Genomic DNA, 15,996 nt, shown 5'->3' with positions numbered 1-15,996 from the left:
CATATTTCCTTTGAGGCTTCGGTTGAAGCGTGTAAAGGGCAGATTGAGAGGGAGAGACCAAATCCCATCAACCATCTCTTGGAAATACAATACAAGTGTGTCTCTCACTGATCCTCTCTCAACACCAAACAGAAGTGAGCATATTATGTTGAATGTCAGCATCTTCATTAGTGGCATAACCTGAAATTGGCGGTTAATCGATGAGTTACACTCGGGCGAGCTCTTACCGAGTTGAGACCCGAGCAACAAAACACACACACACACAAGCTAACCAATTCATACCTTGAGATTGTTCTTCCCATGCCAATGCATACGGAGGTGCATCATCACTTCTTCCTCCCATCTTACCAATGTAATCCTTCAAGCTATCTGGCTTCAGAAAAGACGAAAGCGCGTTTCGAATCCGCTTATGATCCTCCCCGACAAGCTCCAACAGGCAGCGATCGCCTAAGACCATCCTCACCGAATCCGTCTGCTGATTGCTCAGTTTGTTCCCATCGCCAGAGAAAACAAACCTGTTTGCAGCCCGGCCGTAGATGAACAGGGTCGGTGTGCCAAAGGCTCAGCTACGAGACAGCGCCGTATCTCCGGGCTCTGCCGGCGATCCATTCGTCGGCGGTGTTGGCGCGCATGGCCCACAGGAGGCTGAGGCTCTGCCCGATGAACGGGATTCCGAAGGATCCCGGGGGTGTGTTTTTGGGTGATTTTCTTGTTGTGGAGAGGATGAGGTATATGGGGAGGAGGAGGATGAGAGGGAGGAGGAAGATAGGAAGGAGGGAGGGCATTGTGAAGTGATGGAGAAATCAATGAAGTGGTTTGGAGATGTTGTGATTATCAATATATTTGACTTAGCTTGGTATATGGTTGGTTTTTGGATTTATATCAGTTAGTGAGTTCAGAGGAATCTTGTCTTGATGTTGAATGGCATCTATTGGATTTGGTTCCCTTACAAGTGATGATGCATGGGCTTATAATATTATATAAATAGATATACATGTGTTCAATTATTGGATTGTGTAGCTCGTGATAAGCACATTGAGCACGCAAATGCGGCGTGCTCAACACTGTACAACGTTATGCGCACGACATTGAGCACGCCGGTGCGCATGCGCACTCATGTCAGGGCTCGCTTATGAAACCAACAACAAATATGTGCGTCTACTTGCATTGAGTGAGTTTTTGTCTTGTTGTTGGAATTCATCTCGACTATCAACCTAATTATCGACTTCAAGCTTGGGCAGACTCAGCAGGGGAACAAGGAATACATTTACACCACAAAATTTCTGCTAATATTATACCGAGATCCTGTTTTTATAAAATAATAAATATAAACGGTCTAGTAGTAGAAACCTACTACTATAAATTTAAATAAACGTCTTTTAGTGCAATTTTAAATGAAGGTTTTGCTCAAATAAGCCAAAAGATCAAATTTTAGTAACTATAACACGCTCTTCAAAAACTAAAGTAGCACTACAAATTAATCCACTTTTTACCTACAGTGAAGTTTTATCTAGAAAAAAAAATAGAAACAAAATTTTAATTGAAGGATGGAATAGAGGAAAGAAAATTTCTTACAAGAGAAGAACAATGATGAGTCAGATTTTGAAGCTCTAAGTCTTTGCAATCAGTTATCGCATGCTAAATAAAAATTCCTAGATTCGACGTTGATCCGTTTGTGTGAGACTCAGTGGTCGGGAAAAATTTGATGGTCCTTCCATACCAAGTGGCGTGAAGATTTGGTATACCTCACCAATAATTCCTTGACAAATAGATATAAAAAATGGTCTACATGCCACATCTATTTAACATCAATTCACTAATATAACGGTTTCATTAATCAATTTATGAAAAGTAGTATAATACTATTAAATATGGAATTATCATACCATAGAATTAGAATGAAATATACTCCAATATCTCTCTTATAAAATAAAAATATTCGTATGTCTATTCAATTTTCATTCGGTGTTTTCATACAATATAGATAAGAAATTATTTTCAATTCTCCATCCCTTTTGAATTCCATGGGTAAGTTTTCCTCCAAAGCTTTTTATAAAATATATATGTATGTGTTTGTTTGACAACATAGACAGTGGAATATGTTATTATTTGTAACTTTTAATATATTATTTAAAATACTCTTTGTTTTTTATTTTATGATTGAAGTTCTTCTTTTACTAATAAGTTCATTTTAATTGCATGAAGATAAGATAGTGAATCCTCATATTAAATTTTATTAATAATTTTTAACATAATAATAATTGAAAGCTATATAAAATATAAGTTATAGTCATAAATTTTATTTTTATAAATTTTATGTATATGTATGAATATAAAATAAAGAAAAAAACTCTTACCCATCAATCTCAAAATAATACTACTATCAAACAATTATAATAATTATAATAGTATAATATTTTTTCTTGACGTGAAAGAATATAATACTATGATTACCTTTTTATGAGTGAAATATTACAATTATATTATGAAGTTAATATACATATATATTGTATTATATATATATTGTATTATATGGCATTGCCAATTCTAAGGTATGATAATTCTTATTAAATAGTATTATGCTATTTTTCATAAATTAATTAATGGAACTGTGAGTTGATGTTAAATAGACGTGACATGTGGGTCCTTTTTGTGTCCATTTGTTAAGAAATTATTGGTGAGGTATACTAAATCATCATGCCATTTGATATGAAAGGACCATCAAATTTTTGATGCGAAGTAACATTGTAATTGTAAGTACATAACGTGAGAGTGTTACTTTCCCTTTTATTTTTTATTTTTTATTTTTTGGAGAACTTTCCTTTTTTTCTTTAGTTGTAAATAGGGATGTCAATCGGGCCAGCCCACCAGGTTTCGGGCTAACCCTATTCGGGTTGCGGGTCAATCGGGTGCGGATTAATCAGGTTGCTACCGATAAAATTAACATGCGATCAATCCAATAAATAATGGTGAAAATTAGTTATATTTATAAAATGTAAAATATTTAATTATGATAAATTTGAGATATATGAGTAAACTCAAATATTAACATGATCAAATACTAATATTTGAGATTTATGCAACATAAAACATAAACATCAAGAAATTTTAAAGCATGTTTAGAAATTTAAATATATTTTTTTAGTGAATTTGAAGTTTCTAATTCATTTATCTATTATTATATTAATAAAAACTTAATATATAAAATGGAAAGTTATTTTTTCAGTAATCTGTATTATAAAATAATCAATGAAGTGTCGAATTAGAGTCAAATAAATAGAACAATATAAATTTTATCGGGTTTCCGGGCCAGCCCATCGGGTTTTCGGGTCTGGCCCTAACGGGTTGCGGGTTAATCGGGTGCGGGCTAATAGGGCTGTAATTTTATCGGGCTGGAAATTTTCAGCCCTAACCCTATAAATTTGGCAGGCTATTCGGGTCAACCCACGGGTTGCGGGCTAAATTGACATCCCTAGTTGTAAAGTAAAGCCCACGCCAAATTTAATCCTCTTATCTTATTATGCAGTCTCTTTTCTATTGTACGATTTTAGGAAATTAACAATTAATACAACAATAAAATAGACTAAATTATTAATTGTGTGGCCATGGAATATATGAATGGAAAACCCATTCTTAAATCTGGCAAAATATATTAATGTAAACAATGTCTTAACTGCAAAACTTCCATATATATACTCCATTTGCATGGAGTATATGGCATCTCTATCTTTCAATTCTGAAATATAAACAACGAATCTAATTACGAAAATGGCTTCTATCTATCAATCCATTTGCATTCTGTTGATTCTTACTTTTGCCTCAGGTAAATTATTTAGTTAGCCACATTTTCAACATATTATACAATATTAGGTTTCTAAATTACCAATCAGTTTTAATCTATGGTTTGAGGGGTATTTTAATCTTGTTTATATTTTCTTCTAAATAGTATTTGTGTCTAATCCTGTATCCAATGGCACCAAGTTTCAAAAGACAAAACATTTTTATTTGTATACTATTGTCGCATTTTAATTTGGTATTTTGTATAATCGTTGTGCAAAAACATCTATAATTAAATTACAACGAAACATAAGAAAATTATTGTTTCAAAATTCAAAATACATGTTTTGATCTTCAAGTTCTCTCTTTTACTCATAATACTACCTGTTATAGTATTATTACCAAATGACTAATGAGGTGCACAAGCATAATTTTTTAGTTCTTATAGTATATTTAATTGTATATTGTGAGAAAAATAGATATTATTTTGGCAGTTGAGGTGGGAAGAGCAGAAAAATGTTTAACCGGATTCGGCGAATGTGGAGAAAAAATATGTTGTGGTGGAGGAGTTTGCGGCGACGATTGTTGTCAAATTAAGTGTGTATCAAAATATGTCGAAGGCAAGTCAAGTTGTTCTGGAAATATTGGCCCAAGACTCTGTATTTGCGAACATGATTGTTAATTTGATGTTTTCTTACTACTCATATGTAATAAAAGACTTACTTTTCAATTCCTATTTTTATATGCGGATAATAGCCATTTAAATCATGAAATTTGATCAAAATTCTGATTTATTCCATAACTTTGAAATTGAACGAAATTTTCAATTTTTCTTAATTGTCTCATTCATGCACAAATCGAGGTCTTTTGATGATGTTAAAAACGATAATCTATCAATAAAATAACAAGAGAAATAATAAAATAAATGAATAAAAAAGAAAAATATGTATGTTAATGAAACACGTCATTTTGAATATCGTTAAAAGACAATATTTTGTGCATTAATAGGACAACTGAGAAAAATTGAAAATTCATAATTTAATATTCTAATTTCAAAGTTCATGAAATAGATAAGAATTTGACAAAACTTCGTGATTTAAAATTTTAAATGACTATTAACCTTTTGAGATTCATGAAGTAAATAGATGCAAAGCCAAGCAAGGACACAAATTCCTATTTATATCATGTTTCAAATTTTCAATAATTATTTTTCATTAACTATATTAGAGCATCCACTATAGGAGAGAATGGGGCGGACGAAAATTTAGGGCGAGGGTGGGGCGGTAGAGGCATCGCCTCCTACGGGGCGATCGCGGGGCGACGGTGGGGGCGGCGGGGCGAAATGGGGCGATGGGTGGGGCGGTCTATAGTGGGGCGACGGGCTATGCACGTCCGCCCCCTTTGATTTATTTTTATTTTTTAATTTTTTCGAAAATTACATATATAAATACTCCTCCTCCACCATCCATTTTTACACACTTTCACACACTTCATTTTCACACATCACTATCTACACTTTCACTCTAAAAAAATGCACGGTGGAGACGACGAATCCCCCAGCTCGCACGAATCGGGATATGGCGGCAATCCTTCCCAGCCGTCGGGATATGGCGGCTTTCTGTCTCAGCCATGGAGTTGGAATCAACCTCCCCCGGCATGGGCATCGAGTCCAACGGCAGCGGCAGCGGCTCGCAATCGTTCGACCTGAACGAAGAGCAAGCCACAGAGCCCTCCGCTACACACTCTAGGCACACCCGCCCTCCGGGACAACGTGCCTCTATCAGACGCGCTAGAGAAGCCGGCGGTTCCTCCCGTCGATCGTCGGCGGCTTCTGGATCGCGCGCCCCGCAGCCCGCGTCTATACCGCCTTCAAGGGCCCCTTTTGCCAGCACGGTCTTGAAGGATACCGTATATGTGCAGGTGGCGCACGAATTGAATGATGCCTGCAGTAAATACGAGACGGCAACCGACCCGTACATCAAGAATATATACTCCGACCTCATACGTCGGATCCAGCGCCGTCTGCGCTTGGCTGATGAGGGTCCTGGGGCAGCGGATGCCGGCGGCAACGAGGGCGACGTTGAAGGCGATGGAGAAGGCGACGGAGATGAGGAAGAGGAATCGGACGACGCCACCGATTAGACGGTGGCGGCGTTTTTATTTGTATTTTTTTTTACATTCGTTGTATAATTTTACCTTTGTCAATACAGCGAATATTCGGTCTCAATTACCTCGTTTTGTAAATATTTCAGTTCAGCGGATTTAAAAACGAAACGAAAAAATTAAAATAAAAATTGATTATAAAATTTTGGGGCTACTGGAAGTGTCCGCCTATAGTGAGGCAGTGGAGGAAAAAATTAGGGTTATGGACAAAAAAGTGGGGCTGTGGACAAAAAAAGTGGGGCGGGGCGATTGAAGCATCCGCCTATAGTGGATGCTCTTAAGAGGTACTCTTAACGTCCGCCCCGTGCAGATCCAATCATGTACTCATCGTTATATTTATTTACTTATTTTTATTCACTATTGAATTTAATTAAGAATTAAATCAGTCTATAGATTGTATAAATTCGATGGAAATCAAAGACAAAATTTAGAAAGAGAGGATAAAAACTCTTATACGTGATCCCAGTGCAGTGCATGCATAGTAATTTGTTAAAAGCTGTAAAGTAATGGAGTAGTATTATTAATTAATTACTTAGAGAAATTGTAAAATCAGCTAATTAAGTTATAACATTTTTAAATTTCTTAATTGTCTCGCTACAATTGATGTCATTTTTATTTAGACCATCCACAATAGGAATAGTCCAGCAATAGCCCAGCCACATCATCAGCACTAAAAATCCTCTTGCCACATCATCAAAACAAGCAAATAGCCCAGCAATAGCCCAGCCATAGCCTAGCCACATACTATCCACATCACTATTAACAAATATATACAAAATGAAATAATTAACAATCACACAATATACGGAATTAAATTTACGACACAAAAACAAGAAAATTCACTAATATTAATAAAATTTAAAAAGTACATTACATAATTAAGCAAAACTAACGGCGGTCAATCCTCCGCGCCCATAACTCTTCAATTAAATCCTTTTGGAGTCAAATATGAGCCGTCGTTTGGCGCATGTCGGCATGTGCTTGTAGGAGGCCGGCTTCATCGTGAGGTACCCCACTCCGTACGTTGGGGGCGGCCACGCCGTGGCTTGGACCGACTTCATTATCGTCGTTGACCCAATTGGTCAGATCGCCACCTTCATCTTCGACAATCATGTTGTGCATGATAATACAGGCGTACATTATATCAGCAATGCATTGGACATTCCACAAACGCGTTGGACCCTTAATTGCCGCCCATCGAGACTGGAGCACCCCAAATGAGCGCTCCACGTCCTTGCGTGCCGACTCCTACCGTGCCGCAAAGTAGGCCTTCATCTCATCTCCTGAGCATCGGATCGTCTTCACAAAGACGGGCCACCTAGGGTATATCCCATCCGCCAAGTAGTAGCCCATATCATGTTGGTTGCCGTTGGCGACAAAACTGATGGCCGGACCGACGCCCTGGCACTGCTCGTTGAAAAGTGGCGACGAGTTGAGGACGTTGAGGTCGTTGTTCGAACCAGCTATCCCAAAATACGCGTGCCAAATCCAAAGCCGGTAATCAGCTACGGCCACCAGGATCATCGTGGGATTCTTTCCCTTGTAGCCGGGCGTGTAGAACCCCTTCCAGGCTGCGGGACAGTTCTTCCACTCCCAATGCATACAATCTATGCTGCCTAACATACCCGGGAACCCATGCTGACTCCCGTGCATCCGCAACAGATCTTGGCAGTCTTCGGGGGTAGGCGTTCGGAGATACTGATCACCGAATACTTCTATCACTCCCAGACATAAATTCTTCAGACATTGCAGGGCAGTCGTCTCACCGATGTGGAGATACTCGTCCCACATGTCTGCCGCGCCTCCGTAGGCCAACTGCCGGATTGCCGCAGTGCACTTTTGAATAGGTGTGTGGCCGGGTCTGCCAGCCGCATCGTGCCTGAAGCGGAAATACAGATATCGAGACTCCAATGCGTTGACAATACGCATAAACAGGTCCCTGCTCATCCTAAAACGACGCCTGAAAAGGTTGGCGTTGAACCGAGGCTCCTGTGCGAAGTAGTCTTCGTATAGGCGCTGATGTGCAGCTACGTGATCCCGATCAATCACACTGCGGCGGTGGACCACTGGGGGAGGTCGAGGTATCGCCGGCTACAAGGCCCTTTCCATCCATTGGTCTATCGCGTTGGTCGTATAGGCGTCCAACGCTTCGGCCATTCGACGTTCGTGCTCCTCAGCATCCCCCCCGCTACCACCACTACCACCACCCGCGTTACTCATTTCGCGTTGTTGCTCTTGTACAGAAATTAAAATAGAGAGAGTACTCTTTAAAACAAGTGGTGCGAATGAAAATGACGAGCAAAGCGCGTATATATAGTGTTTCGAAAAAAAAATTAATTTTCGCGCTAGGCGGTGCGCTGGGCGATCCGGGCGCTGCAATAGCGCCGAGCGGATCGCCCAGTGCACCGCCCAGCGCTGCGCGGTTTCTCTCTCCAATCGCCCGCTGGGCGACTGTAATAGACCGCCCAGCGAACCGCCCAGCGCCGGCGCTCGGCTGGGCGGCATTGTGGATGGTCTTATATCTTATAACTTATGTATAAATTTAGCATTGTTCAATATTATACTGATTGATTTCTAGATAATTAGTACTCCCTCCGTCCCGCACTACTCGCACTTATTTCCTTTTGGGCGTCCCAAGTTACTTGCACTCTTTCCATTTTTAGTAAAAAATTTCACCTACAGCCGTCATTTTTGACTTTCCTATACACTCATTCCTTAATCTCTGAGCCGAAAAGAAAATGAGCGAGTAGCCCGGGACGGAGGGAGTACTAGCTGACTGCTCAGCTGTCCATCGCAATAGGGAGCCGCGGTGCCACCTTGGAGTCGGCAGCCGCCCGGGCTCCCTTGTCGCGTGGACTCTCTAATAACCTTTTAAGAAATGAATCTTATTGGGGCCAGGGCCCAATAAACATGCACAAAGTACTATTTTCAAATTTAAAATTTTTGTTCACTATAATTATGGAGTATGGACTACTAAGCATTTTCATTTCACTTGAACACTTAATTTGGGGGAAATTCGGTAACTCACTCTTCTCTGCAACATGTTGAAGCTGTTTTCATGGCGTCGAGCAATCCATCCATCTCCTTCCTCATCCACTCGCCTCCCCGCCATATTCCGATTCCTCAGCCACTCTCCGCCATCGGCAGCGGCAGCATTAGAAGAAATTCACGACCCTCCATTTTCCTCAGAAACACTCCATAACAGAACAAAAATCAAACCCGCAAAGAAGAAAGACAAGCAACCAAATGTTAATGATAATAATAGCAACAGCGTTGAGAAACCCCCTGAGCTGCCCTTCGATTTCATGTACTCTTACTCGGAGATCAGCCCCGGCGTTGAGCCAATTGGTTTCCGCGAACCCCCCAAATTCTCCCCTTTCGGACCAGGCCGGCTCGACCGGAATTGGACCGGGACCACCGCCCCGGCTACGGTGAAGCCGGATTTGGAGAAGCTGGCGAAGGAGCGCCAGAAGGTTCTTGGAGATCCGATTTCCGATGAGGAGGTTGCTGAGCTCGTTGAGAAGTATCGCCACAGCAATTGCTCCCGCCAAATCAATTTGGGTAAGTTTTGAAATTCTGTTGTATTTGCTTGTTATGATTAAGCATTTGTATTCTCATTGCTAGGATTTCTCCAATTATATGTATATGAATCAACTCAAATGATAAAAATTATTTAGGGCTTTTTCCGTTGATTGAAATATCTTGCTACATCTGAACTCGATTATAACTGAATAATTAAATATGTTTGCTTTCCTTGATGAATTGATTGATTTGGATCCCAATGTGATGATAGGGAGAGGAGGTGTTACACATAACACACTGGAAGATATACACAGCCACTGGAAAAGGGCTGAGGCTGTGAGAATAAAGTGCTTGGGGGTGCCGACTCTCGACATGGACAACATCTGTTTCCATCTCGAGGTTTAAAACCTTCACAACTTTGACACATGTACGAGCTTCCTCTCGTTTTTATAAGCTAACCAGTGTTGCAGTGCTTTTGCAGGACAAGACCGGGGGGAAGATTATATACCGTCACTTGAATATCCTCCTCCTGTATCGTGGGCATAACTATGACCTCAGAAAACGGCCGCAGATTCCACTTATGTTATGGAAGCCTCTCGCGCCAATATATCCCAAGCTAGTGAAGAATGTAGCTGATGGCCTGACGTTTGAAGAAACTAAGGAGAAGCGAAACAGAGGGCTTAATTCTCCTCCTATTATGAAACTTAGTAAACTACTTGTATAACTCTGAGATTCTGAGATTTTTAGCAAATCAGATACTTACATTGCGTCCTATGTCACATTGCAGCTAGGAATGGTGTGTATGTGAACGTCGTGGAGAAAGTGAGGACAGCATTTGAGTCCAATGATGTTGTGAGATTAGACTGCACTCATGTGGGCTCAAGTGATTGCAAGAAAATTGGTGTCAAACTAAGAGTACGAAAACTGATTATTATTATTATTAAGTTAATGCCTAGATTGTGAAGGAAGTTATGAACCCTTGTTTTTCCTTCGCTTGTTTAGGATCTGGTTCCGTGTGTCCCTATCTTGTTCAAAGACGAACAGATTATACTCTGGAAGGGCAAAAAAGAAGGCGAGTGAGATCTTTGCAGCTTTTTCATCAAAGAGGGCTCAATGGAACACTTGGATGAAGGCACATTAACGGTGGGCGGTTACAACTAGAGAGAATGAGGTATTGGTTGAGTCTATGGTAGAAATTATGTTTAGACTCTTGTTTGTTTGTCGCCATGCGAAGTCAGTATGAGGATAGATATATTGCATTTCATGTATAGAATTTCATAGTATTTGTATTGGAATCCATGGAAAAAATACACATTAGAAGTCCAATGAGAGAAGAACATATATCTTCATGCCTTAGTCTCTGAAAATTGTAAACAGATAAATGATCATGTCTGTGGTAACTGACATAACCAAGAATTAGAAAAAGGATCTCTGAGGCACATATTCTAGTTGAGAATCCAAAATTAAAATCATGACTTTATGAAACAAATGGTTTGTAGAATTGGTTGAACAATCATCAGTTTCATGGCGCCAAGAGTAGTTTTCTGAGTTCTTTTTTCTTTTTAGCCAGGCACCCTGAACTCGATAGTGAATTTATCCAGACTTTGTCTGCTGCCACAGGTTGATCGTTGTCGTTCCTGTGCCAGCCCCAAAGTGCGTGAGTTATATTCACGACGTTGAAAACACCATGACCGAAACTTGCTTCGCGAAAGGCAGACCACTCAGGCTGCTCCTTGTACTTGCTAGCTAATCCTTCTCGGTTCCCACCATCTCCAATTGTAATGTGTACAAATCCACAAGGATCAGATTTGCCATTGAAGACACGTTTCTGTTTTTTTGTAGTAAAATAGTTCAGCTGAAACTCAAAGGTTGAATAAAGATAGAAGAAACAAACCATACCGTGCGTTCATAGGCATGAACATGACCAGTTAAAACGATGTCCACGGAAGCCGCGTGCAGCAAGGGCTCCATTGCTGCCATCATGCCGTCACCTTCACCTTGATGAGCCGTGTTGCTGTTATACCACGGCACGTGGAGTACCGCGACGATCCACGGTGTATTTCCACGATTCACCTTCGCAAGATCGCCCTACCATCACCAAAAGAAGAAGTGAATACTATTATAAATTTTGTATGTGCGTGTGTTGGTCTAATGATAGTGCCGTTTATGTATAAGGCCAAAATTTTCAAGTTCAATTCTGCTATCAAACGAACATATATGTAGTCATACCTTGAGCCACTTATACTGATCGGAGTTCACATCGTAATCTGTATAGGAACCAAGCATTAGAACATGAACTCTGGCTACGTCGAATGAATAAAACAGATTCGACCCGGAACCGCTCTCTTGATACGGCATCTTCCACCGCGCATTATAGGCGATGAAGCCACGTTTGAGTATCGGTATATGCTCAACGTCATGGTTGCCTTGTGTGACCATCCACGGCCTTGCACTTGCCTGTGGCTGCACCAGTTGTCCGAACGAGTCCCATCCGGGCTGCAGGTAGTCGGCGTAGGAAAGGTCACCCGGGAGCAAGAGAAGGTCGTGTTGGGACTTCGCAGTGTGGTCCAGAGTCGTCTTTGTCCATCCGGTCTGACCTAGATCTCCCGTGACAGCGAAGGTCACGGGAAACTTAGACGGCGGGGTTCGGAGCTGGAACTCCGGACCAACCCCGCTGCATTTGTAGAAGTAGGTGGTGCTGTCGCGGAGTGGTCCGATGACTGTGTGGTGGATCGTGCCGGATCTGTAGGTTAGGTAACGGTAGCTTGTGCTCTCTCCTTGAGCTGTGAAGGGGTAGGTGTTGGGCGACGTCCCGTAGACGACGAGGCTTGGAGCGTTCTCGTCGGGTGTGATCCATGAGATCCTCATGTGGTTAGCTCCGGCCAAGGAGATATGGACCTAAATTCATGTAAATCAATAAAATAATACTCATTCCGTCCACGAAAAATAGTCTCATTTTGCCATTTTGGGATGTCCAAAAAAAATAGTCTCATTATAAAAATGGAAAGTTTCTCCCTCATACTTTTTCCACTTTTTCTCCTCTCTCATACTTTACCTATTTTTTCTCCTCATCTCTCTTATTTTACCTACTTTTTTTTATCTCTATCTTCTCATTAAAATTGTGGACTAGTATTTTTTTATGGACACGAGAGTACTTCATCTGTCTCACTAGATTATCACATTTTATGGATAATAAAAAAGTATAGATGATTTATACAATTACTTCTTAAATGGAATATGGATTTGAAATGAGACAATTAAGAAAGAAAAATGAAATACGGAGTACTTATGGGATGACGAGAATAGTTTTTTAAGAGATTCTTAAATTTATGGTCCCATGATCCCATCAGCCTCATAAATTAATAATCTCCTATAATTAAAAAATAATAATTAAGAAAATTTAGTAAAATATTAATCTTCTTGTTGTTTGTCTTTTACCGTAACTTAAATCAAAATAAATTTCTATCTTGATTCGTTAATTTGCTAGTTCTTTCACCGGTATGAAACATTGAAATTACGAGTCTTATATTCAAATAAAACACATCTAATTTCGCAATACACAAATGTATATTAATAAGTCAAATACTAGTACTATGGTAAATTTTAAGAAAAGAGACATTAAATTTCACGAAACATAATAAACAAAACATATGGGTCGGGTCCTTAAAGAAAGCAAAAATAGGCATTCTAAAAAAAAAGCTCTATTTTCTAAATTCGAATTGGATATTAATACAAAAATATGTACGAAACGTACAACTTTAATCCATAACCTGTTTTAGATATATTTTTCCAAGTTTTTTCAGAGCATCAAGGCTTTTCCATAGCTAAATTGATGGTTGATGGATGTAGGATGTTGAAACACAAAAGTTAAAAGTTTTTCAATAAATTTTGTTACACTATCTCAAACCATTTACACTAAACTCAAACTCATATTAACGTAAATGTCACATCAAATATGACTTTCCTCCAACCATTTACAATAAACTCGGACTTTAAAGAATATTCTCTATATCATGTCTTTTATGTCTTTTAGTAACTCACAAAATTTGAAATAGTTTTTGGTTTTAGTTTAATGTAAATCTAAAAATAGGTACAATATTTTTTACTCAAAAATCAAAAATAAAATTGATTTGGAGTACCATTAAAGCTAATTATCAATCTAATTTTAGGTTTTAGTGTAGTATTGGAGATGGTATAGTTAGACAAGACAGTAACAAAGTTTTGTCAAAGTGTTCACATTAACAAATGGCTCAACCACATTCCTTCCTACTATCACCCATTTTTCACAGCTTTTTACAGCTATCATATTTCATTCATTTAGTAATATGATAAAAAAAAAAAATCATTAAACGCAAGCCAAATTTTGCAGAGCATTTTCATAAACAAGAATGAAAGTGATGAGTTACCTGCTGAGGAATAGAAGGTGGCAGCGAGCTCAACGAGGAATTAAGTATTGGGCGCGGCGGCGGTCGAACATAATCAGCCACCGCGGCGAACGGCAGCGCTGCTGCTACTACGGCCATGATGAGAAATAGTTTTGAAGCCATTATCGATATGATATGATTTATTTTTTTTGCTGATGTAGTTTATATAGGCTTATTTAAGTGTAACAGATTAATTGAATTAAACCTATATATATTTTCCTTAGATTCCACTTTATCCAATTGGAAATTTGTTATAATAAGGTCCTCGTGATTTTGGCTACATGCATAGTGACATGAGTGAATTGGTAGGCCATTTATTGACTTCCTATTGCCATTTTCATATTAGAGTTTCCACACAGGTGCATGATTAATTTGTTACACAATTGATTAGTAGTAGCACAAGAGTTATTTTCACATTAATTATTAATTCACCAACAGATACGAGGACGTCTTATTTGGAATACTGCATTGTATTCGTACAAGGCAAATTAATATACATACGTACTAAATTAGTGTATTTGCACTAGTTAAGATTCTTTGAATTTATTAATGTTTTCTAAAATTAAATGTTTTCTTTAATGTTTTCCTCTGAATTATAACATAAAATAGTTTATAAATGTAGAGATTGGGTGTCACAGAGATTTTAAGAGATTCTAAAGTAAAGTTAAACTGTATTAATTAGAATACTAATTAGGGGAGAAGAGATAATTGAATTTACTAATGATAATTTATTCTTTTTAAAGGAAACGTGGCATATTTGTTTGAATAGACTAAAAGAGTAACACGGAGAAATATTCCGTGAACAAAATTTTAATATCATGGATCTTTCCTGGATTATATGAATGGGTAATCACATTTGAGGTCATATTCACTATTTTGGGATACTAAAGCAATAGATAAAATATAGTTCAATATATTAATTGGATTCCTAATAAGGAGAGAAGAGACAGTTGAATTGATTAATGATAATTTACTCTTTTTTATAATGCATAATGTGACATTTGTTGGAAATATACCTACCAAAATGTGCATGTTTGGCTGGCATGTTGTTAAATTAGTACAAGATAATTAATTAAGATTGACTTTAAGATAGGGATATAATATTTCACTCTTTTGGGCCGTTAAATAATCCACACTTAAAAGCTAATTCGCTCCGGGTCTCAGCGGGCTGAGATGGGCTTTGATGGCCTTACATGACCTTATTTTATCTACCAAAATAATTCATATAACTTATATATCTTGGTTTTATCTAGGCTATCATAGAAGCATTATTGAACAAAATTTTAATATCATGGATCATTCATAGAGATATGGGTAGGTGACATTAGAGGTTATATTTACTATTTTGGGATAATTTTTTAGCCTTTTTTCACTTTTTGGTCATGAACGGCAAATTGTCTATTAATATTTCCATTTATATGTGTCATTTGGAGGGATACTACTAGTAATTGAGTACATTCTTTGTAATTTTTATTTAAATCAATTTTTACTTTACATATTCTTTTGTTTTCTTATTTTATTTTCAGTTTTCTTTCTTCTGTATTCTTATTCTTTCCCCAACAATATGAATTTAAAATCAAATTAATTTTGAAAATAAAAAATATCAAAATGTGGTGACTGTGTGTTGATTTAGCATTGAGGTACACTTCAAAATTAATCATCGCTTAAAAAATTGTTAGTATTTTATTGGTTTAGCATAGGAGTGGATAGGGGTACTTAATCGGTTCTCCAATTCTCAGTTAATCACCGGAACCGGCCGGTTATTGAGGAACTAGGAACCGGTCCTCAGGAACGTCACGTAAGTGAAACGGGTAAGTGGGCTGCACCGATAACTTGGGCCAACTTAATTCTCACTTGGGCTCACAAATAACTCAGCCCAACATGATTTGGTCCATTATTCAACAAATTTGAATAAAATCACTATTTAGTTTAATATTTACAACAAAATATGTTTGAATTTTATGTAAATATTAGAGATTCCATTAAAAAATAAGTTTTGATTGATTCTTGATATGAAGTTCGTTTGTGATTGTTGGCGGCTTGGATGTGTGTTGGTATGTAATCGGCCGTTTCAGTTATTAGCCAAACCGTTTAATCGGTTAATCAGTTA

The 15,996-nt window shown here is 38.4% G+C and overlaps 3 protein-coding genes across 4 annotated transcripts; 1 reads left to right on the top strand and 2 right to left on the bottom strand.

The window, feature by feature from the left end:
• Window positions 1-118: 118 nt before the first annotated feature.
• LOC121757423 (taxoid 14-beta-hydroxylase-like) lies at window positions 119-785 on the bottom strand. Its single transcript, XM_042152972.1, has 3 exons — window positions 571-785; window positions 283-515; window positions 119-180 (listed from the first exon to the last, which is right to left on the bottom strand). The coding sequence occupies exons 1-3, from the start codon at window positions 783-785 to the stop codon at window positions 119-121; spliced, it is 510 nt and encodes a 169-aa protein (XP_042008906.1).
• Window positions 786-8,945: 8,160 nt separating this feature from the next.
• LOC121759625 (CRS2-associated factor 2, mitochondrial-like) lies at window positions 8,946-11,688 on the top strand. Of its 2 annotated transcripts, XR_006041694.1 has the most exons (7): window positions 8,946-9,501; window positions 9,734-9,861; window positions 9,944-10,169; window positions 10,250-10,377; window positions 10,465-10,633; window positions 11,083-11,197; window positions 11,305-11,688. XR_006041694.1 is itself a non-coding variant. In XM_042155281.1 (5 exons), the coding sequence occupies exons 1-5, from the start codon at window positions 8,982-8,984 to the stop codon at window positions 10,540-10,542; spliced, it is 1,080 nt and encodes a 359-aa protein (XP_042011215.1). In that variant the 5' UTR covers window positions 8,946-8,981; the 3' UTR covers window positions 10,543-10,811. The 2 variants fall into 2 exon arrangements, 1 of the variants encoding a protein (XP_042011215.1); XM_042155281.1 differs by lacking the exons at window positions 11,083-11,197; window positions 11,305-11,688 and having other exon boundaries at window positions 10,465-10,811.
• On the bottom strand, window positions 10,939-14,009 carry LOC121759624 (purple acid phosphatase 18-like). The gene is made up of 4 exons (XM_042155280.1): window positions 13,869-14,009; window positions 11,692-12,360; window positions 11,362-11,550; window positions 10,939-11,290 (listed from the first exon to the last, which is right to left on the bottom strand). Exons 1-4 carry the CDS (start codon window positions 14,007-14,009, stop codon window positions 10,985-10,987), a joined length of 1,305 nt encoding a protein of 434 aa, XP_042011214.1. The 3' UTR covers window positions 10,939-10,984.
• Between the last annotated feature and the right edge of the window lie 1,987 nt (window positions 14,010-15,996).

The sequence above is a fragment of the Salvia splendens genome, chromosome 12 (assembly GCF_004379255.2).
Source record: "Salvia splendens isolate huo1 chromosome 12, SspV2, whole genome shotgun sequence".
Lineage (NCBI taxonomy): Eukaryota > Viridiplantae > Streptophyta > Magnoliopsida > Lamiales > Lamiaceae > Salvia > Salvia splendens.
This window is presented reverse-complemented; position numbering and strand designations above follow the sequence as displayed.